The 22,553-nt window shown below is 34.7% G+C and overlaps 1 protein-coding gene across 8 annotated transcripts in view; it reads right to left on the minus strand.

Annotated features, from left to right (window-relative positions):
• Positions 1-22,553, minus strand: part of LOC126969534 (low-density lipoprotein receptor) — a 352,782-nt gene that overhangs the window by 25,025 nt on the left and 305,204 nt on the right. For 5 of the 8 annotated variants that reach the window (XM_050815016.1, XM_050815013.1, XM_050815019.1 and 2 more), the window contains exons 4-8: positions 18,106-18,228; positions 15,575-15,801; positions 7,250-7,517; positions 4,419-4,670; positions 838-1,138 (exon numbers count right to left, since the gene is read on the minus strand). In XM_050815016.1, the coding sequence (XP_050670973.1) occupies positions 838-1,138; positions 4,419-4,670; positions 7,250-7,517; positions 15,575-15,801; positions 18,106-18,228 (1,171 nt within the window). Of the gene's footprint in view, positions 1-837; positions 1,139-4,418; positions 4,671-7,249; positions 7,518-15,574; positions 15,802-18,105; positions 18,229-18,922; positions 19,043-22,553 lie in introns of all 8 variants that reach the window. The other 3 variants (XM_050815018.1, XM_050815014.1, XM_050815020.1) reach the window with 1 other exon arrangement.

Genomic DNA, 22,553 nt, shown 5'->3' on the forward strand with positions numbered 1-22,553 from the left:
AGTCATATTTCCTTTGCAGCTTAAGATGTTAACGTTTAAAGGGATGTTTGGTCGTATAGCAAGTATTGATAAAAGGAGATTGAAGAAGTTTGATTGTTAAATTTCGACGGGCAAGAAAACACCCTTAAAAAAGGTGTGAAATGCGGATTTTTTTTATATTGAGTTTATGCATTAATTTTTTAATCTCACACACGAAGTAAACATAAAAACTCAATGTGAGTTTTTAACTTCAAAAATTATGAAAGAGAACATCTCAAGTAAATTTCCTAATATGTAATAAATACATATATCTGTAAAATATAAATGCACCACAAAGCTAGAAACGCATAGAAGCACTCGAAATGTAGGCATATAGACGTATGTTGGTCACAAGTTGGACTCACAAGATCACGAATATGGAAATTCTGCGCGTAAATAAAAAACGCGAACGAATGCAAGTCATCAAGATAAGAAAAGTCGCATATTTTGGGCACGTGCTCAGGCAAGAGAGGTACGAACTCCTACAACTCATCACGATGAGAAAAGTTTCCGGAAGAAGAGGCGTAGGTCACAGAAAAAAGTCTTGGCTGCGCAACATTCGAGAGTGAACAGGAATAGCGACGGACGAACTATTACGCCTCGCGAAGAACAAAGTTGAAATTACAAAGCTGCCAACCTTCGCTAGTCGCACTAGAGAGGCACGCGAAGAAGAAAAAGACAAAGCTAGAGTTGAACAAACACATACCAAGATTTACGGACGGTGCATCACTCAGACGGTTGGCATAGATGATAAGAGCGCTGGGGCGTATATGCATCTATAAATTGTATTATTTTTCTGTTGTCTGTACATCTACTTACTTGTATATCTTTTCATCAGTGACATCACTCCAGAAGATCATTCCTGTCCTGAACACGTAGTCTAGCGCCGTCGCCGACTTGGTATCATTGACAATGGCGACCATTTCGTGGTGGTCCAGACTAATCTTCCTGATGTCAAAGCGTCTTGCAAACAGGAGCGACGGGTGACCTTCGGTGGCTTTACATTTGGTGCGGTCTCGAGGGTCTCTCGCATAGCCGGCGTGGCATTCACACTTGAATGTACCCTTCTCGTTGATACACATTTGGGAACAGGCACCAGGATCAACACATTCGTCTACATCTGAAAATAATAGGTAAACTTTGAAATTTTCTTTATATTGTTTTATTATGAAAACGCTCCGTAAAAATATTTGAATGGCAATTCATTGGATTTTGTTGACAATTTTATGAGTTTTGATAAAGGAATAAAAGTCTTTTTGAAGTCATTTCGAAAATACTAGACTTCTGAGAGAGTAGAAGCGGCGCTAGGAACTCTCCCAGCAATCTTTTTTTTGTGCTCTTTTTAATGAAATATACAATATTGTACTGTCATTGTTATTGCTATAAAATAATCATAATCTTTTTCATGATTATTGTTTTGCCGAACAATAATTCGTTTTTATATTGTTTACAATTTGTGTTCTAAGTTCAGTTGAAACATTTTTTGTGTGCCGACAATATTAAAATCTTTTATCTTATCATAAAAGTTAAATAACAGAGACATCTATAGTCGTTTGGTGGCCCAAAGGTGGACTGTTGCTATGAGATATTTGCGCCAGCAAATGGTATAAGTAATAAAAAATGATGATAATAGAAACAGTAAAATTATTTGCTAAAATCATTTGAACATTCTTAAAGTTTGTTTAATTAAAGTAATATAGGTGGAATAATGAGGTATTTTTTTAAAGTGTGTTTGTAAATTTTTTGAAAATACTACTGATATCTACAGTCTGTATATCTATCTAACCAGCCTATCCAATAATCGATTATCTAAATCGTATATCCAATATTTGATTAACTTTTATATTGTAAACTGAAAACAATATAGAAAAGGTTCCAAGGAAAGTTGTAACTCCCACTCTATCTCCCTTCTTCTCTTAAAGGAAAATCGAGTTTAATATGTCACGCTTGAAATAATTTGCTGTAAAAGTGATATATGAATTTAAATAAAGGTTACCGGTATTAATAATCCGAACGTAGGCGTAGGATAACGAGTTCACCTGTTATTTTTCGGACGGGCTCTTTCCACACTTAATGCCAATTAGTTCTAAGGCGCCATCTCCACGAGCGAGGGAATCGCCGCAGAACGTGGCGCTTTCGCAGTGACCATAACGCGTCGGCAAGCAAATGCGGTGATTACAAATACAAATATAAAATGTTTATTTTCTTTAGCAAGCCGGCAACGCTCCTGTGATTCCTCTGGTGTTGCAAGAGATTGTGGGCGGCGGTGATCACTTAACAACAGGTGACGCGTACGCTCGTTTGTCCTCCTATTCCATAAAAAAAAAAAGTATGTACATAAATCAATATTCATGATTGGAGCCTATTTTTAAGCACTATAGCGCCTGTGTTAGAAGACTCCGCTCTTCCATAGCTTATTAATATTTATGACATTATTTATAGACAATCAAACTCTAACTACTAAGAAGTATATCTAAAAAGTATGTATAGTAAGGAATAAGGTGTGTAAGGTGTGTGCATTGGGTGTGTTGTGAGTGATAAGTAAGGTGTGAGAGGTATTATGAAGTGTGTGTGAGTCAATGTGTATTTGTGATCAAATGAATGAATCTTGTATATGTATGTCTACGATGAAAGGTTTGTGTTACTGTGAAATTAATATGATTGTGTTAAAAGTTCTTCAGTTTCTGTATAAGTGAGTGAATTTATCCAACTAACTAGCATTGTTTTACATTCATAAAGTTAATAAAGGTAATTAGGTTATGAGTCGTGACGTTACGCAGAATAAAAGACAGAATAATCACTCGTTCGTAGAGATTACCCGGCGATAGAATTGCGGACTCGTCGCGATTGTCTCGCTCGTGGATACAGCGCTTAAGTGAAGCTAACCCTTCAGTACACCGACTTCGATAACATTCCAATTTACCAACCACTCGTTAAATCCCGAGCAAACTAATGTCGATTTGATTTACCGTTAAAATTTCTCAATTCGACTGAATATCGCGCGTAAATTCATGATTCAGATGTGATTGGCACTTGAAGCTTATAAATTACGTAAATCCAGTCTGAACTGTGTAAGCAGTTCACCTGGATTGGATATGCAACGCAAATCACACAAGTAAATAAGAAACCACTGATTTTGATACCTTTATGATCAGCATATATCTGAAATAATGCACATGAATTTAATTGGTTTCTTTGTTAACGGAAAGAGATATTTGTTTATGCACGCAGATGGGGTGCCGGGAAGAATTGTGTATCTACCTTCATCTAGAAGTCAATTGACAAGTCGCATGTGACACACATATTTTAACATGACAGTTATAATAAAACGAAATCATTGAGTGACGACACCACAGAGGAGTTGTATTAACGATTTTCTTAAGAGTGTTTTCAACTTTTATTGGAACAGTAATTAAAAAAAGTTTACACAATACTTTTACATATGCTTCAAGATTTAGGTACGCTTGCAATTGAAGAGACGAGTTAAAAAACATGACAATCGGTAATTAGAGATGACGTAGTGAGCAATATTTGGCAGCTTGCGTACAGGAAACTGACCGTTTTGGTGGTTTCAGCTTAATTTTTAGGGAGTGATTAAAGTACACGGCAAAACTGGGCTCACTATTTAAATGAGGGTTCCGTAACTGTTTATCGTAACTGTGAATATTATTTACATACCAAAAAAGTATCGGGTGGGTCTTGATACAAGAAAATGCCGAGACACATACACAGTCTTCACTTAAACTATAGCCTTCAAGTCAGCCTTGCCTAACTAAATAGCCAGAGGCCTTTATCAATATTTTACGAGACTGTGGACCAAAAGATGGTTTAATAAAGTGAGATGCTTTTACAATATGATTCCAGAAAATGTACAAATCAAATTTGTGATAAAAGTTACTATAACATTTATGTTGTATGGTATTACATTGATTTTCTCAATGTAATACTTTTATTACGCTATTTAATTATAATTTTTATTGTACGATATTACATTGCAATACATCTATTATAAATATCATGAAAATGGTCTTTGTTTGAGGCTCTTTCACGCCTAAATCACTCATCGTATCGACATGAAACCACCGCCGTTCGATGCGATATTTATCTAGGATGGTTTATGACTACTTAACTTTTTATAGTATTTGTAATAAGATGTATGAAATTTAATTTATTTCCTTTTAATTCGCCCAGCGAAGCGGGCGGGAACGGCTAGTATTTTTATATAAAAAAAGCCGACTAAGTATCTTGCGCCAGTTCTTCTCAGGTCTGAGCCACACTATTTCGAATGGGTGGTAGTTTTTGACGTTCAATAAGTGATTATAAATCCTATTTTGCATAAAAATATTGAATCTGAGGGTAGATAAAAGAAATTTGCGTTATACGTTCGTGTAGGTACTTACCCTCACAAGTCCTGTTATCGACAAGTTTATATCCCTTATCACAGTCGCAGTAGTATCCCACGGGAGTGTTAACACATCGCTGGGTGCAGCCGCCATTGTCCTTAGCACACTCGTCCTCTCCACACTTGTCACGGGGCTCATCTTCGAAGTTGGGACAGTCGGGTTTGCCATCACAAAGCTTCGAGAGAGGAATACACATACCGCCCCCACAATCAAACTCGGTTTTCTTATTGCAGATTGGTTTGGGCTTTGCTGAAAATACAATTCAGGCTTTAAATTTATACATTGACGGTATTACAATTAAACTTTGTATAAAGTTATACCTGAGAATAAACTAAGAATATGCAAAATGTTGACTATATCGCTGACAACACTGTCAATATAATGATAATTCTGAAGTTTTCCGAATGGCAGGCTGATTTGCAAATAAACGTGGGAAACGTTATACGTCCGAATCTTAGGTCCGAATAAACCAATCATAAGCAAAATGTCTATTTGTAAAGTTTTTGCATATTCTTAGTTTATTCTTAGATATAACTTTATAGTAAGTTTATTCGAAGGTTTACTTGGGTATCATTTGATTATATTATTTTATTAATATTTTTTTTTCTACATTCACAAACTCTTGTCTTAGGTGCCGGTGCAGTTCAGGCACATGAAACGATGTGATCGGGATCAAATTATAATAAATAACTGAAAATTTGTAAATGATTTAAATAAATTGAATTATGTGATGCTGACTGTACGATTTCCAGCATATTCTCAACATTGACAAAGTTCGCCCTTGTCCTAATTTTCCTCAATTCAGGAATTTCCAAATGACGACTTCTACCTACAATTATAGCAGTACAGTTAACACAAAAGGTAACACTAAATTTCGCATCTTCCCTAAAAGTTTAGTGTCATTAATTTAGTATTGTCTTTTTACATGTAGTAACTGTGTGGGAAAATAACTCGGCTTATACCAATGGTCTTGAATATTGTTTGCGTCTCTTGAAATAACAACAATCAATCGATGACTAATTAATTAGATATTAAGCTACATTTCCCGGCAATGATTAGATTGTTAACATTCAAACCGGTATAAACCAGAACAGAATAGGCAATCAATATTTGGACAGTGATTAACTGATATCAATTGACAATCCGGGATTATTAGATACACAATAGGAATGTCAACAATACACCTTTTAGGGTGGATTTAAGATGTTTTGAATTGTTGTGCTCTAAAATGGTGCTTTAGTTTGTTTGTAGAGGAAGTCTGAATAACTTTAAATAAGTAATAATAATGAATCTGACGGTGAAAAAATATTAGGTAAAAATTTTCTGTCATTATCATTAACCGAAGACGTCCATAGCTGGACTAAGGCCTCCCCCAAAGATCTCCACAACGATTGGCCCTGCGCTGCCCTCATCCAACATATTCCGGCGATTTTGACCAGAGCGTCGATCCATCTTGTAGGGGGCTTCCCATCACTGCGTCTTCCGGTACGTGGTCGACATTCAAGGAATTCTGCCCCACCGCTCATCTGTCCGTCGAACTATGTCCACTGTCGCTTCAGTTTCGCAATCATTTGGGCTATGTCGGTGACTTTGGGTCTCCTACGGATCTTTCCATGAGCTTTCTCATCAGATCAAAAATTTTCTATATTTGTACTAATATGTTATCGTATACTTTCGTCACCAACCAACACCATCACATGGGATGCAGAAAGCATAAACAAATATTATTCATTTTAGTCGGTAAAGTAGTCCGGATACATTCATATATGTTATATTGGTTTTTGGTAATATTTAATATCTTTTTAGCAGATTTATCACAGCATTTTATAATAATATTCTTCTATAACGATATGAAGTACCCTAGTAATTTGATAATTTGATGGGGATCTGAAAATACGACGCAATGCTCTCACAAGAGATGGATAGCTCCCCGCAGTCTTAATGGATATTATACTATCGACACTCGTCACAGACGGCTCCAAGCTAAATAAAGCTTAATTTTTTCCATTGAGTTACATTAAACTCTTTATTAAGGCTTTAGAATTCGGGGATCTTGATTATGGATTGTTATTAAGATTTAATGAGTTGTAAAAAAATTTACGTAAAACGTCCGCGGAAGAAATTTTTAATTCGCAGATTATATCGCCTGCCTATAAACATGAATATTACCCTACGTATTAATATTTCTGATAGAATCATCAACAAGGTCTTATTTTACTAATACAAGCCAATAATAGAAGCAAACAACATTCGAACTACGGAAAAGGTTTTTTTTATGGAAGAGAGAACAAATGTCACCAGATGTTAAGTGATCACCGCCGACCACATTCTCTTGCAACACCAGAGGAATCACAAGAGCGTTGCCGGTCCTTAAGAAAAGTTTAAGCGATTTTTTTGAAGGTTCCCATGGCGTATCGTCCTGGAAACACCGCACAAGGAAGCTCATTCCACAGCTTGGTCGTACGCGAAAGAAAGTTCCTTGAAAGCCGCAATTTGGAGGAACGCAACACATCCAGGCTTATTTTAAGACAAGATCCCAAGCCATAACAGGTAGCTAGCAAGCAGAACAAAATATCGAAACAATACCTCAAATTTTTTATCTATAATTATATAATGAAAATAGTCTTTGTTTGAGGGTCTATCACGCCTAAACCACTGATCGTATCGACATGAAACTACCACCATTCGATGCGAAATTTATCCTAGATAGTTTATCGCTACTTATTTTATATTGTATTTGTAATAAGATGAATAAAATAGAATTTATTTCCTTTTAAAATTCGTCCAGCGGAGCGGGCGGGACGGTTAGTAAATTTATACAAACTCACTGCAGTTAATTTCGTCGCTGCCATCTGGACAGTCTTTTTCACTGTTGCAATACAAAGCTCCGGGTATGCAGCTGTGATCCTTGCACTGGAACTGGTCAGCCCTGCAGGTGATGTTGCCTCTGCAGATCTCAGGGGCTTCATCACCGCCGTCTGGACAGTCACGGTCTCCATCGCACACCCAAGCCTTGTGGACACAAGTCATTCGATCGCGACATTCGAATTCTGTTGCAATGCACGGAGATGTCACTTTAGGTGTAGTAGCGCAACCCTGGAATCACAAGGCGATACTGCATGTTATTTAAAATTCAAAGACAAATGAACTTTATACAATCAGGCTTAAAAAAGCGCTTATGATTCACCACTATGAATGTTTCTTTTAGATTACTGAATCAACCTTATTATGTCGGAGAAAAGTAGACCTCGTAAGAAGAACAGAAAAGAAACTCAACGGCCACTGTTTTCAATCAATAGAGTATTTTACAATTGCTGTAATATGAAAAACAAATTAGTTTTGATCAAGAAAACTTGGTAACACATAAGAACTCAATTGAAAAGCGAAAAAAATGCCATACAGTTATGTTATACTGCTGCTCAATACATCAAGTAATAAAACTCATCTATTATTAAACGAAAGCTAGGCTTGGTACATGTATTGGCGTATTAATAACAATCAGCTGAACGTCCTGCTCGTCTCGTCCCGTATTTTTATTAAAAAAAGTGAACAGGGTACCCGTAATCTAGCCGGCATCCTGTCCAAAGCAGCCTCCCACTGGTGCACAATGCAGTGTCACTCATATTACTTGGAAACCAAAATATTACAGAAACACAAGCACATCTTCAGACTTAAAAATTAGATGTTAACTGTCAGTAGCATAGTAATTTGACTAGCTACAGCTCCCTTTAAACCGAGAGATATTGCTGGCACTACTATACACTAGCGGTATATCAACAGATGTTGTGATTGTTTCAATGCGCTGGGATGATAATCCACCAATTATGAACTTAACGCTTTTGCCCAAAATAAAGAAACAATTTTTAACACCCAACAGTTACTCCGTCTATTATCTTTTGTCATGCTAATTAACAGAACTAAACAGCATTATAAGTCGAAAGACACGTTTGACGTCACAGTTTAAGTAATAAACTGAACTATCTGCACGATAGCCTAGTGTCCCATTTAGCTTTAATTACTGATATTAATCATACCGAACACCGAGTTATATTACAACAAGCAGTTAGATTTATATCGAGTCAGTAATTTTGATAATGGGAATTGCATAATTGCAATATCCTAGGAATGGGTAATATCAGCGGGGCACGTCCTACGTTTACGTAATTTGAGCAGTTAAAACATCGATACTGACACAGCAGCGGGCTCTAATGGACACTTTTACACCGCCTGCTTTATGACGTCATTATTAACGGCCACAATTTCTCATTGTCACTACATTTTTTGTTAATTCACTTCTATATTATACCAACCTGTATAGCCGAGTGGTAAGCGATCTTACCTACTAAGCTAGAGGTCCCGGGTTCGAATCCCGGTAGGTGCAAGCATTTATATGATGAATATAGTTGTTTGTTTCCGAGTCATGGATGTTTAAATGTATTTATGTATGTTTATATGAATATATGTATGTTTAAGTAAGTATATTGTATTAAATATATCATTGTCTTGTAACCCATAACACAGGCTATATATGCTTAATTTGGGGCAAGATAATTTGTGTAAAAAGTGTTTCAATATTATTATTATATTAGCAATTTGTTATGTTTTAAAGTGATAACCCCCACTTCTGGGATTAATTAAAACCTAGGTCGCGGGTTCGAGTCCCGAATCGTTCATAAAAATTTGTTTTCAGTTTTATTTTTGTCACTTATTGTTATTCGGAATGAAACACAGTTTTTGCAGTAAACACATTACATGTATTTAAACTAGGTTAAGTTTGTAAGTACAAAAGTTTAGTGTGAACTTCGAAACATTATAATATACTTATTTATTATTTATTACGTTGCATATATTGCATACATTTACCAGTGGGAGGCTCCTTTGTACTAGACGCCGGCTAGATTATGGGTACCACAACGGCGACTATTTCTACCGTGAAGCAGTAATGTGTAAGAGTTGTGTGTGTACAAACAAATTTTAACATGTCAAATGACATAATTCATTGTTCAAATATAACAGAGGAATAATAATCTATTCTTTATCTAAAGATCTAAATAACGTTCAATTTAAAATGAGTTATGGATTAAGAACACTCCTTAAAACATTTTGAAATAAAAAATACTAATGAAGGAATAATTTCATAACATAATAAAGAAAATATTTTCATCTGTGTTATTAATAAAAAGTTAAACATGTGTTAAACACTTGTTTTAAAAAAGTTCTACTGCAAATCTGCGTCTTACTTATTGTATAGCGTTCAAAAATTTTTAGACATTGCTTATATTTAAACACGAGTCGAAGCTTGTCTAAGGTGTGTCTAACGGATAGATTATTATGCTCAAGGAAGATTTAGATTATACTATGATGACAGATAGATGACAGCTGTCAAAAGTTGCTCCGTACCGTTCCTTTTGTTCCTGAACACTTCAGTTTATGTTGTACTTAGCGGCGTTTTATTTAAACACACAAAGCTAAACACTGTTTTGTAATAGTAAAAGTTAAACTCCATTTTAGACGTCGTTATTGTTAGGTCACTGACGTTGTTATAGTTCCGTAACTGTCTAAAAAACACGTATCTAAGCCATGTTTAATTTTTTTTTGTAATAACGCCGTATATGTATTAGACTTATCTATCGACGCAGAAAAAATATTCTCACTGCCTAACTAGATATTTAATATGTATTACATTAGAAAAACAAATCATTCCTGAAATAAAAATGGCCGATTGAGTAGCAAACGATTTCGATTAAACTTATAGAAGCGGTACAATATATCAACATTATGTTCGTTATCACCGAGTAGAATCAGGCTTGTCATGATCCGCTTGGGATTTTGGGTAACGGCGCAATTTCTCCAACCGGTCTTAACTGATATTGGTTTCAGGGCTCATATTTACTTTAATAAAGATGGATAGGAATATAGGTGTCTCGAATGTCTTGACGAATAATGGAGATTTTAAATGTCTGTTCTATTCAATGACGTTCTATACATATAGATAAATTACTTCGTATAAAAAGAGCCGTACCATATACATGCCACAATTTACACTATGATAAGCTTCGACTGCTGTATCTGTACATTGCCGCATTAACTCCAGGTTTTTAAAATAATATTGGTCAATAAGTAGCAATGTAAAACATTTATACAGATTCGGACACTGACAGTTGACACACGACTAAGAGTAAAGTTTGCTTATATTATCTTTAAGCACACTGTTGCCGTTCCGGTATTAGACTGCGAATGATATGTCCTTATATGTGTATAAAACTTCATTGGTTCTATCTATTTATAATAAAATGAATTGCTGTTCGTTAGTCTCGCTAAAACTCGAGAACGGCTGGACCGATTTGGCTAATTTTGGTCTTGAATTATTTGTGGAAGTCCAGAGAAGGTTTAAAAGGTGAATAAATAGGAAAATGCTGCTAATTTAAATAAAAACAACAAATTTGTTTTTCCTTTAATGTGTCAATACATAATTTCTATGAGAGAATTTATTGACGCACGGTTTGACAGTTCTGCTGTGAAACAATTTCATTACGACAGCAGGGTGCATATTTTACGAAGTAATTTTTTATGTTATGATATATTATTGACAAATTCATATAAAAACATAATTTTATTTATTATATACAGAACAACATCTGTCGGGTCAACTAGTAATTAAGTAAGTAAGTAAATATTAAAATACAAATAAGAATTATATCGATAATATCGCATTTCATTCGTAAATTAGCAATTCTGTATTCTCTTTTAATGTTAGTTATTAACATGTGAGCAAAGTGCTCACTTTTTAGTAGGTAATCCTATTACCCTGTACATAATATTATTAAGAATAAATTAAAATTAAAAAGTAATTTATAAACGGTATCTATCTATTAACACCACTTCGTAAGACTTGTACCTTAGGAAGAAAAAGTGTCAAGAACCAAGAAATCAATATTTACCGATACATAATTTTACAAATATGACAACCCATATAGCCAAGTGGTTAGTGACCCTGCCTACTGAGTTAGAGTTCTTGGATTCGAATCCCGGTAGGTACAAACATTTATATGATAAATATGGATGTTTATTTATCTATATATGATGTTGATGTATATTTTATGTATTTATTTTTACTTATTTACCAAGACTGAATGTGCAAAATTCATCTACGGATGTTCGTTGCTTCATAATATGATTTTTTCTTAATCTAACAGACGACTAGAAATATTGCCGTATAACAAATTCACCCAAAAGTGGCTAAAGTGATATGTTCCCAGCGGGGATTGAAATGTAAACACGTATCACTTGTAAAGTCTTGCCAGTTTCTAATGGTTACTAAGATAGTTACGTGAATTAAAGCACATAGATTAGATGATCCGTGCGAATCTATAGTGATCGGTTATTATGATTAGGTAGAAATAAATTAACGTACATATATAATATAAAATCTATGAAATAGTACTTTTTTTATGACAGTATTTGATACGCCCTGCCCACATATTCTTGTAAAACACAAGAATTCTGAGCGGCAATACAATAGCGCTCGTCACTTCTAGACACAAGATGTTAAGTCTCATTTGCCCAGTAATTTCACTAGCTAAGGCGCCCTTCAGAACGAAACACCATAATGCTTATACATTACTACCGCCGTTGTGGTGTGCAAAGGAGCCTCCAACTGGTAAGTAACGAAATGAGTCTTACATTGACATTTTATATCGAATTTATTCAAATTAATTTTACAAAAGGATAATATATGGCAAATCCTACAATCATCTACATGTGTATTTTTATTTAACTTTCATAAGGTTGCACTGTTAATTTTACATATTTTATCGAAATTCTATATTTTCAAAGCATTTGTATATGTTCGATCCCTTAGAAATCACTTTAAATATAAAGGTATTCTAACAATAGCATCCCAATTCATAAAATATACGATAATTTATATTAATATAGTTTCATTTTTATTATTATTTAAGAAATAATTTATAATATTGAATACATGATTCATATATTGGATGCAGCACCTTACAGACTCATCTGTTTTGTATATTACAGCCATTGTAATATACTATATTTGATTGAAAAGAGTGGCCGTTGAGTTTCTTGGTAGATTCAGTAGATAGTAATTTAAAAGAAATATTTACCGTGACATTTTCAAAAGCGCTTATTGCATAAAGATTGTTTGACTTTGACATTGATCAATAGCAAATATAAAGAGTTTATATGGTGTTTGAATCATTTAAATTTATTAATTAGATTAACAATTGAGGGGGCTATGGCAGTCCCAAAAAACACCTCTGGGAAATGATATAGATATAGTATTCGAAGTAAACATTATCCTAAAACTACTCAACTTTACAAGTACCAACACACACACTACAAATAATAAACCCTTAGCCATCCTGTAGATTACCCTACTTCATTAAGTTGAACCAAAGTGCATTAACTTGGGACTTGGGAGCAATAAACCTACCATTGTTCTTAACGACAATAATTAAGCATATATCTAAAGTAATAAAACCTCTTGTAAACATACGGAACTGATATATTTATTGACTGCATTATAATAATTGATTAATTATAGCTGACAAGTTTATCAATAAAATAAATAACGCATTTACAGAAAAATTAAGTATGGATTTTACTATTGTTTTTTGTATTTCGATCGAAATAAAAAGTGGGAGGTTTGCAGTTCGATTGTATGTTTGTATGTATGTTATCTCATGTCTTCTCCGTTTATTGATTTTTTTTTTAATTTGAAAGATAATGCTCCTCTACCTATCGGTCGAACTGTAAAAAATACTTATAATATAAATTAGGTAACTTTTCTCCAGGTATATATATAGCGATGTCGGTTTTCTAGAAACCGATGAAGAAACAGCTACCAGAACTAGCTGACCCGACAGACGTTGTTCTGTTCATAAAAAAAAAACTCCTGAGGATGGAATTTTGGAAAATCCGTTCTTAGCTGACCTCTACTCGGTGAAAAGAATATTCCTACCAAATTTCAAGTCTTTAGCTCTAATGGTTCCAGAGATATCGTGATGAGTGACTATATACGTGAAAATCTTATATTATATAGTTTCGAAAGTAAAGTCGTCTGTCAACGAAGTCAGAGCGAGTGATAAGTATTGTACGGATCGGCACAAGTACGTATTGACCTAAATCTATAAGTATTTTATTTATATTCGGGCTAATTGGGTAGGGAATCGGGATCGAGATTCTGGTAATCAGGTCACTCACTCTCTTTCAGCTCACGTGCACCGTTAATCGTTAAAGGAGCAGTTTTTGTACCGTTTCTAAAGGGACGGTGGTCTAGCAGTGGAGTAGTGGGAGGCGATGGCTGGCCCATGCGTCATGCTCGTGAACGGGTGCTACTTGTGGTGGCAGGATGATCCTGTAGGCAGAAACTCTGCTTCATGGTTTTAAAGTTAAAGTTTTTTGTATAATTGTTAATAAAATGGTCGCAAAATAGCTTTATTTCTTTATTGTGTGTGTGGATGATGCATCTACTGTACTCAATAACTCTTGTTTTGCATTAATCTACATTTACTTTTTTGACTTACTCTTGTAAGGCATTGACTATTTTACGTTTGAGTATTTTTGTTAGATCACTTTACAAACATTGTAACTGAAATGATTTGTAAAAAGATAAAGTTGTAAATGTTGATTTAAAAGAGTGGCAATGAGTTTCTTGCTACTTCTTCTCATTAGCTCAAACCTTTACGATGTAGCGGTAAATTCAATAAGAAAAAAAATTGTCATTTCCGTGACCTACATGAATAAAGTGATTCTGATTTTTGATTTAGTATTTATTATATCATACGCAGTTTGATAACGTCTATGTATAGACTTCGAATACACTAGCGTATAGATGACCGTTAGCGTTAACTAGCTTAATATTCAAGATACAAAATGCCAAGCGTGGCTGACTTTTTACGACTTGCCAATCAAAATCCGTTACGACTTGCCAATCAAAATCCGTTATAAATATAGTAGATTCGCTTTTCGTTGTATACCTGTTAGAGCTGATGTTCTTTCTTTCTTCTCTTTCGCACGCTTTTTTTGTCTATTAGCTTGTATATCGCAAGCTATTATGTGCGCAGATTTTTTTTAATATTCTCGAGAGTGATTATAATTATTTTGTTATAAATTAAGTTGTTAGCCACTTACAAAGGGGGTTATACAAAGTAAGTGGACCGGTAATTGCCTTCAGCAAACAGGGGTGGACTGTTAGTTAGTGGCGCCCTGAGCTTTCAAGAGGGTAATAAATTAACTAATTACCACTATGTAAAAATCTGATTAACCGCCGTTTTCAATAACCTATGTATCCTTAGTTTAACTTACTAGAGGTAGCGTTTACGCTTACTTACATTTCAATAACCTATCTACATAAAGCATTGGACTATAACTATGGATAGATAAGATATTGTCATTAAATGGTGACAGCAATGTATCAGTAACTAGAGATACGTTATTGAAAACGGCCGTTAGTGTGTACCTGGTACCTGCACGGTAAAGGAATAAAATAGTTTGGTTATTTGATATAATCTAGAACAAACAAATAGAGTTCCTATTTGTATATGTATAGACACTATTGCAAAATAAATCTATAGTACTTATAGTATTTTTTTCTTAATATTTAGATCCGAGGGGTCTTGGTCTACAGCCCCATAAGCTCTCATAATCCTACCCACCCCAAACGCAAATAACTTTCACATACTTTTAGAAACTTCTTTATCATTTAAGATTCATTGTTATCATCAAATATAAAAAAAACAGTACAGATCTAAGAAAATCCGGTCAAGCACAAGTTGGACATAATTCGAAGTCAAATTTGAATCAAACGACGTACCTTTTAATTTGCTAGGCAGCCATTTTAGTTATAGATTTTTTTGTACAGCGGCAAATAGTAATTTACTATTTATCCATGCTGTATATAGATAGACGGACAGGCAGACAACTGAATGTAGTAATAGGTTTCCTGTTGGTTACCCTTCGGGTACGAAACCCTAAAAGGTTTGTTAAGTTTGAATTTCTAAATAGATAAGCTACTCTCGTAGAAACTATTCTATGAAATTGTTTTCATTGAAAATACTTCGAAAAATGTTAATAAAGAAATAAATGATTAATAGTTTCCTAGAGCAATAACACAAAAAATTACATACCATTTCATCACTTCCGTCAGGACAGTCGACGTCACCATCGCACCTCCACCTGGATGAGACGCAGTGACCATCAGCGCAGGAGAAATGGCTGACTGGCTTACACGTTGGCGCGGGACACTTGACTTCATCACTGCCATCACCACAATCATCATCACCGTCGCAAACCCATCGCTGTTGGATACACTTCCCATTGCCGCACGTAAACTCATCAGATCGACAAGTCTCATCTAACAGAAATTAATAATTTAAAAACCAAGTCTTAATTAAAATTATAATAAGTCCGCTACAATTGAAATAATTGTCACAAATTCGGTAATTTTTAATTAGAACAAAGAGCAAGAAAAAGAGGTGAATTGTTGAAAGTGCTGGCAAGAGGTAGTAGGCATTGTGAAATCGCTCGACAAGCACGCTCCAAGTGGCCGAGTAATGAAGGGAAAAAATAGTAAGACGAGTGGGTGAGCTAACGAGAAAACGGTAAAGAATGATCGCAATTTAGCTAGAGAGAGCTATTAGAGACGGCTGTTATTAATACTACTAGGTGCTACTACGATCCTAGCAAATCTCCCGAATGCAATATGTTTTCTCTAAGAAAAATCATCCACACTATTCTAAGACGTGGGGTCGTTTCATTTAATTAAATTCCTTTGAATAAGAGACAAGCATACTTATGAAGCGTATTCATTTACTTCATTGCAGATCTTTAAAAAAATGTAAAATGAAACTGTCCTTCTTTATTGTGCAAATCTCGTAAATTGAATCCGAGAAAATTCAGTACTGAAGATAATTAAAGAAAACCCAATAACAAGACTGTCTTTACCAATTTGACCAGAATTGACTTTTCAGGCAAATAATATTGACGTAAAATAAACATCTAGATTCCCCTTCGCCTAGTAAAAGGTCATACAAAAATGTCCGAGCAGGGTTATATATAAGTTTATGTTTATAAATTTAAATAATTCATTCAAATTAACACCTTAATTCGTGGCAGGATTGTTCAAAGTCATAAAAGTATAAGCTCATTAGAGGTAGTAACACTACGTCACGCGCAAGACAGACGTGAACAAGAACAAGAACTTGAAATGTAAGTATCTAGCAAAATGATTAAATATGTCAAGTTAGTGACTGAATTTAGTGAATTTAAAGGAGCATCAACCTGAAATACGACACTACTTCTTCTTAAGTTTGAATATGATTTCATTTGAACAGTTTTTCTCTGAACACTTTGCTATTGCGTGGTGTTGGATTCAAAGCGCGGTCGAAACACAATTGAACGCTGCCAACTAGACACGTAGTCAGAGTTTTGCTTTTGGGAGTCTAGCTGATTATTGTAAGGCAACGGCAAATAAGCGTTTAATAAGAGAAATGCAACGTTAATAATCAATTTCTTTTCTTTTTAGTTGATTCATCTTTAAACTATAATATTACTTGATCATCCAAGCCTTTCACGTAAATCAATAATAATTTATCAGTTCGATCATCGATCAGGTTCGGGACATGTTGGGTTGAAGGCGGTACGCATAAAGAATCGAAGAAGGGTGTTCAATGTTCATATAACCCCTATGATTGATGTTGGATTTCGGTAATCTTCAGGCCACAGTCTTCCAGAACGTTCCACTAAAATAAATATAGATTAATATTGTTTCAAAATATTAATATAACGATGATATTGGATTTGACTAAGCAAACAAAATTGGACGTTCGCAATTATACAGGAAAATGACGACGGAAGAGGTTTTACATTGCCAACACTTCAGAATTTAATACCAAAGGCTCTTTTTACTCACTCGACATTCAATTACGTAAGCAAAAATTTTTCCTAACTGGCTTGCTACAGTGTGCTCAATACATTTTAAACTCACTTGCTTTTATACTTGATAAATTTAAATGACTTATAACTAAATAGAATTTTAATTACAAATCGATTGCTAACTTTTTTATTTTAACAATCTAGTAGAATACATCTTAATGCACTAGTAAAGTGACAGACCCTTAACAATTTATTCATGCATATATTATCCAAATCATTCATGTATAGTGAATTAAAAATGATTGCCAATAATTGGTATTATGAAAATTCGTTTTATGCATGACGATATATTATGTTTCATGTGTGGAACCCAATGACGTGTAAGAGTATACATATAGACAAATCACTTTGCATAAAAACAAAGCTAGATATATGGAACATGTCTCAAATTGCACCATACTAAGCTTTGACTGCTGTATCTATACATTGGCGCATTTGCTCCAGTTGTTTAAAACATTCTTGGTCAATAATCAGCAACGTAAAACATTTATTCAGTTCAGGCTTGATTCGGACAGTGACAGTTAACACTATATTGGAGAAAAGTGTGCTTACATTGCCTTTAAGCACACTTTTGCCGTTCTGCTATCAGACTGCGAATGATATGTCTATAGTATAGAATTTCATTGATGAAACCCAATGGAATGCAAAATTTAGAATAAACCAAGGTTGTATTGGTTTTTATTTGCAAATTCGAAGGTGGTTTAATTAATAAAGAGAAGCTTACTGCATGCTTTTTCGTCTGAACCATCTGTACAGTCGAGATTGTCGTCGCACATCCACGTTAGAGGAACACATTCTCCTTGAGTGCCTCTGCATGTGAACTCCTCAGGCCCGCATACCTCGACTTCTGTTAACCCAATATCATGCACATGCTCAATACACAACCTCTTTCACAATTTCAATATAAAATACTTAGATAACTTATATGTCTAGACAGAGCCTCATGCTGATGATAAAAACAAGCCAGGTTTATTTTTTTTTTATGTCAAAATAGAGGTTAACGGTCAACCTCACTTTTTTCGAAATTTTCATACCTGTCACAGTCTATCTAGACTTATAAATGATCTAAGATAATATACATATTATAACAATTGAAAAGAAAATAGTTTTTCAATCATAACTGTAATATTTGATCAGATATCAGGTGGAAACAAAAAACGACTACGATAACGTTGTCTGGATCCGTAAGATACGCAATGACCAAAGGAAATTGAAATTTTAAATTCCAGCAAAAAATTCTCTGAAATAACGTAGCTGGCTGAAATAAATTCAGTCGGTATTCAGGCAAATTTTACAACCCTTCTGTAATTTTAATTTGCTTCTTTTATCACGTCTGCGGCGAAGTGAGCCTAAAAAGTTCATTGCATTACTTTCCTTCACAAATTAACATTCTCCGGTAGCTTTGACGTTACCAACCACAAATCATGCTGGAAAATGTAATATGCCCTCTGAAATGATACTTTGACGTACTCACTGTTTGTTTTAAACATGCAAGTATTTCGGTGCCCATGCGATATTCCCGCATTATTCGTAGTTCTTACCACAGTTGTGTTCATCAGAGCCGTCGGGACAATCTGGCGCGTCATCACAGTGCCAGGAGGCGGGAATACATTGACCAGTGGCACAAACGAAATTTTGTTCTAGGCATCGCCGTTGTGTGGCTAAACGTAACATTATTATGTCTTTATTTTCTACCTTTCTATTAAAATCTATAGATACTAATAAATGGAAAGCCGGATTTATCATTCGGTTCATCATCATCAGCCGGAAGACGTCCACTGCTGGACAAAGGCCTCTCCCAAAGACTTCCACTACGATTGGTACTGCGCTCCAATGATGTTGACCAGATCGTCGGTCCATCTTGTTGGGGGCCTACCAACACTGCGTCTTCCTGGTGTGTGGTCGCCATCCGAGGACTTTACTGCCTCAACGGCCATCTATCCGACGAATTATATGCCCTGCCCACTGCCACTTCAGTTTCGCAATCATTTGGACTATGTCGGTAGCTTTGGTTCTCCTACGGATCTCCTGATTTCTGATTCGATCTCGCAGGGAAACTCCGAGCATAGCCCTCTCCATTGCCCTCTGAGCGACTATGAGCTTTTTCATAACGTCAATAGTTAGCCAAATAATTTGTGTTTTCTTTAGTGTTAATTCTGCCTGAGTGTCACGAGACTGAACCATTCTCGTGCCAGATTTTGGCGAGTCAACACGTCCTGAGGACGCCTCGTGTAGAGGTGAAACACGTATCGAATTGTTTAAAGACAAATATTGGCGGAATAAACACTAAAGAAAACACAAATCATTTGTATAATTATGGATTTCCGCAAAGTTACGCCTACTTCAATAAATTTCCAATAGTTAGCGACCACGTCTGCGTACCGTAAGTCATCACTGGCAACACACACTGGTTAAAAACCTTCGTCTTAAGATGCTTATACTGCGAAAACTACTTAACGGATGCGAATGATACTTATACATACAGATGCAGCGTGTTTCGAATAAAATTTGAGTATATGATATGTTTTATATAGAAAATTTGTTCCTTCAAATAAGAAGTTTTAAAAATTTCCATTAAACATAATTTAATGAAACTTTGAACATAATATAATGACGGTGTTTATTGCACACCAAACAGACTTTAAAATATTATACATTGATAAACAGATCTTAATCTAATAGCAGACACTTAGGTACATACGCAACGGGCGGTCTTAGCGTTTTAAGCGATTTCTTTCAGACAACCAAAAATGATACTGGATACAATAAGCTATAAAAACAGATATCTTAAATATAATGACTCTAAATATAAATAATCTTTTTAAAGGTTATTGTAATAATTAATATAATAGTAATAATACATAGTTACGCTAAATGGTTTAAATTTTTATAAGAGTAAGTATTAATAATGGATATATTTTGTATTATGTGAGCTACAAAGTAGCATATCAGGTTTTGAGTTCGCAATTGATATAAATTACTGGCGTAACTGAGTGAATTACTATAACTAATATTAATGAATTAATGATAAACTGTTATATTTTTAATGGAAAAGGAGGACAAACGAGCGTACGGGTCACCTGTTAACACATAAGTAGTTTATATATTATACAAAATTATAGAAAATAAAACTTTTAGAAAATAATCTATTAAAATATTAATATTATTTAATTATAAATAGTTATTATTATCATTTCGATCTAAGGCAGGTAAATTGCATACAACTAAATATAATATAACATCCGATTTACATAAATAATTTAACTTCAACATTAATAGGAAATTATTAATTCATTCAAAATAGAAGAATACTTACATAATAAACACGTCCAGATAGAGTCTCTGGCTGCTAGACAACCGATAAAAACAAGCCAGGTTTATTACTTTAGTGTGCTTGACTACGTCTTAGAGCGCCTTCGCACTACGTCCGATCAGAGTCCGATCCGTATCCGAAAAAAAAAACACGGTCCGGAGTAACCGTCGATCTCTATTTCTATGGTAGTTTACGCACTAGATCAGGCTTCCGTCATCCGATTTCTTTCCGTCAACCGTTACAAATAGTTCTACAACTACTTCAGACCATGTTTTAATGGATACGGATCGGGCTCTGATCGTACGTAGTGCGAAAGCGCTCTAACAGTCGCTATTTGTATGTCAGTTTGTGTTAGTGTGCATGCATTGCTTACAATTTATGTTAACAGTTAACCTCAATTTTTTTCGATGTTTCCACAGGTGCCACAGTCTGTCTAGAGGGATAAATCATCTTAGGAATAATATATGATTGATATCACGAAAACAAACAATGTCACGTGAATAATATTATCAACGCAAGTCAGACACGAAATAAAGCAGTAAAACGCAGATGGAATTAAAGTTGTTCAGTTTTATCATGTAATACCAACCAACAAAAGCTATGTTACTGCTACGCATTTTGTTGAAGGCTCTCATAATAAGTCTATATCAATTGTGGATTGCGTGAGCTTATAGCAGTGGAGAACATCTAGTTACGCGCGCACATAAAAGACTTTTCCATTATGTTGGGTCGACTTGCGGCTGTAACCGTACAAACTTGAGGAAGGCTTACAGCTAAAATAAAGCCTTATATGCTGGGATTTATATATATTGGTCACAAATTAGATTACTGTTAGTTTATTTAACTTGAATAAACGGTAACATATATTGTAGTATTGATATAATATTGATTAAGAGATTAGTTTTTGTGGTTTACCTCAAGCTCGCTATAGAGTCTGTCTTAGATCATTTAAACGTCTAGATAGAGGTCAACTGTTAACCTCTATCTTGAGCAATGCACGCAACAAAAAGTGACATACATAATCGCGAGTGTAAGACGTAGTTTGTCACGCACACTAAAGTTATAAACCTGGCCTGTTTTCATCGGTTGTCTAGCAGAAAAAGGCTCTATCTACAGTCTAGCTACACGTATAAATTATCTAAGTAGTCTGTTACAAATAAATAAAGCACTTATTTTTAAAGTTAAACTGTAATTAAACTGCTTAATTTTTTTTTGTCTATCTATGGCATGTCGCATTACAACCGGCCGTGGAGTAAGGGTGAAGTTGTATCATTAATTTCAACTAGAACTTTCAAGTCGAAAGATCGAATCGATATAATTTTTTGAATCGGAGTTTTGGGAATTTTGTCATATCTCTGAAAACGTTGTTGGTTTTTAGTCCACATAAAAAAAACAATTGTCTATCCGCTGGCCATGAATCATGTATATTTGAAACAAATTTAATTTCCCATTTGCCATGAATCCGCAATAGTCCAAAATCCCGGAATAATTATTATTCATAAGATTATTCTTATGAATAATTCTTCTTTAATTTCTTTAACAGTTTAGTTAATAATTTAACTAAAACAAAGTAATTGTAGCGATAATGGATGTGATTGTAATATAAAAGTACCAGGAGAACAACATTTTAAGCACAACATAAAGCGCAATCAATATTCATGAGCAACATTCGATTTCAATTTCACGGTTCAGTAAGTTCGGACGACCCTTTAAGAGTTACTACGGAAAATAAACGTAAGCAAGACTTGTATCTACAATTATCTTTTATTTTAATCAACAAATTTTATTCAGTAAGACTTATTAAAACCTTATTTCTTTGATAATCGTATTACCCGCCGTGATGGCAAGCCTGATGCCGT

The sequence above is a fragment of the Leptidea sinapis genome, chromosome 18 (assembly GCF_905404315.1).
Source record: "Leptidea sinapis chromosome 18, ilLepSina1.1, whole genome shotgun sequence".
NCBI classification, from domain to species: domain Eukaryota; kingdom Metazoa; phylum Arthropoda; class Insecta; order Lepidoptera; family Pieridae; genus Leptidea; species Leptidea sinapis.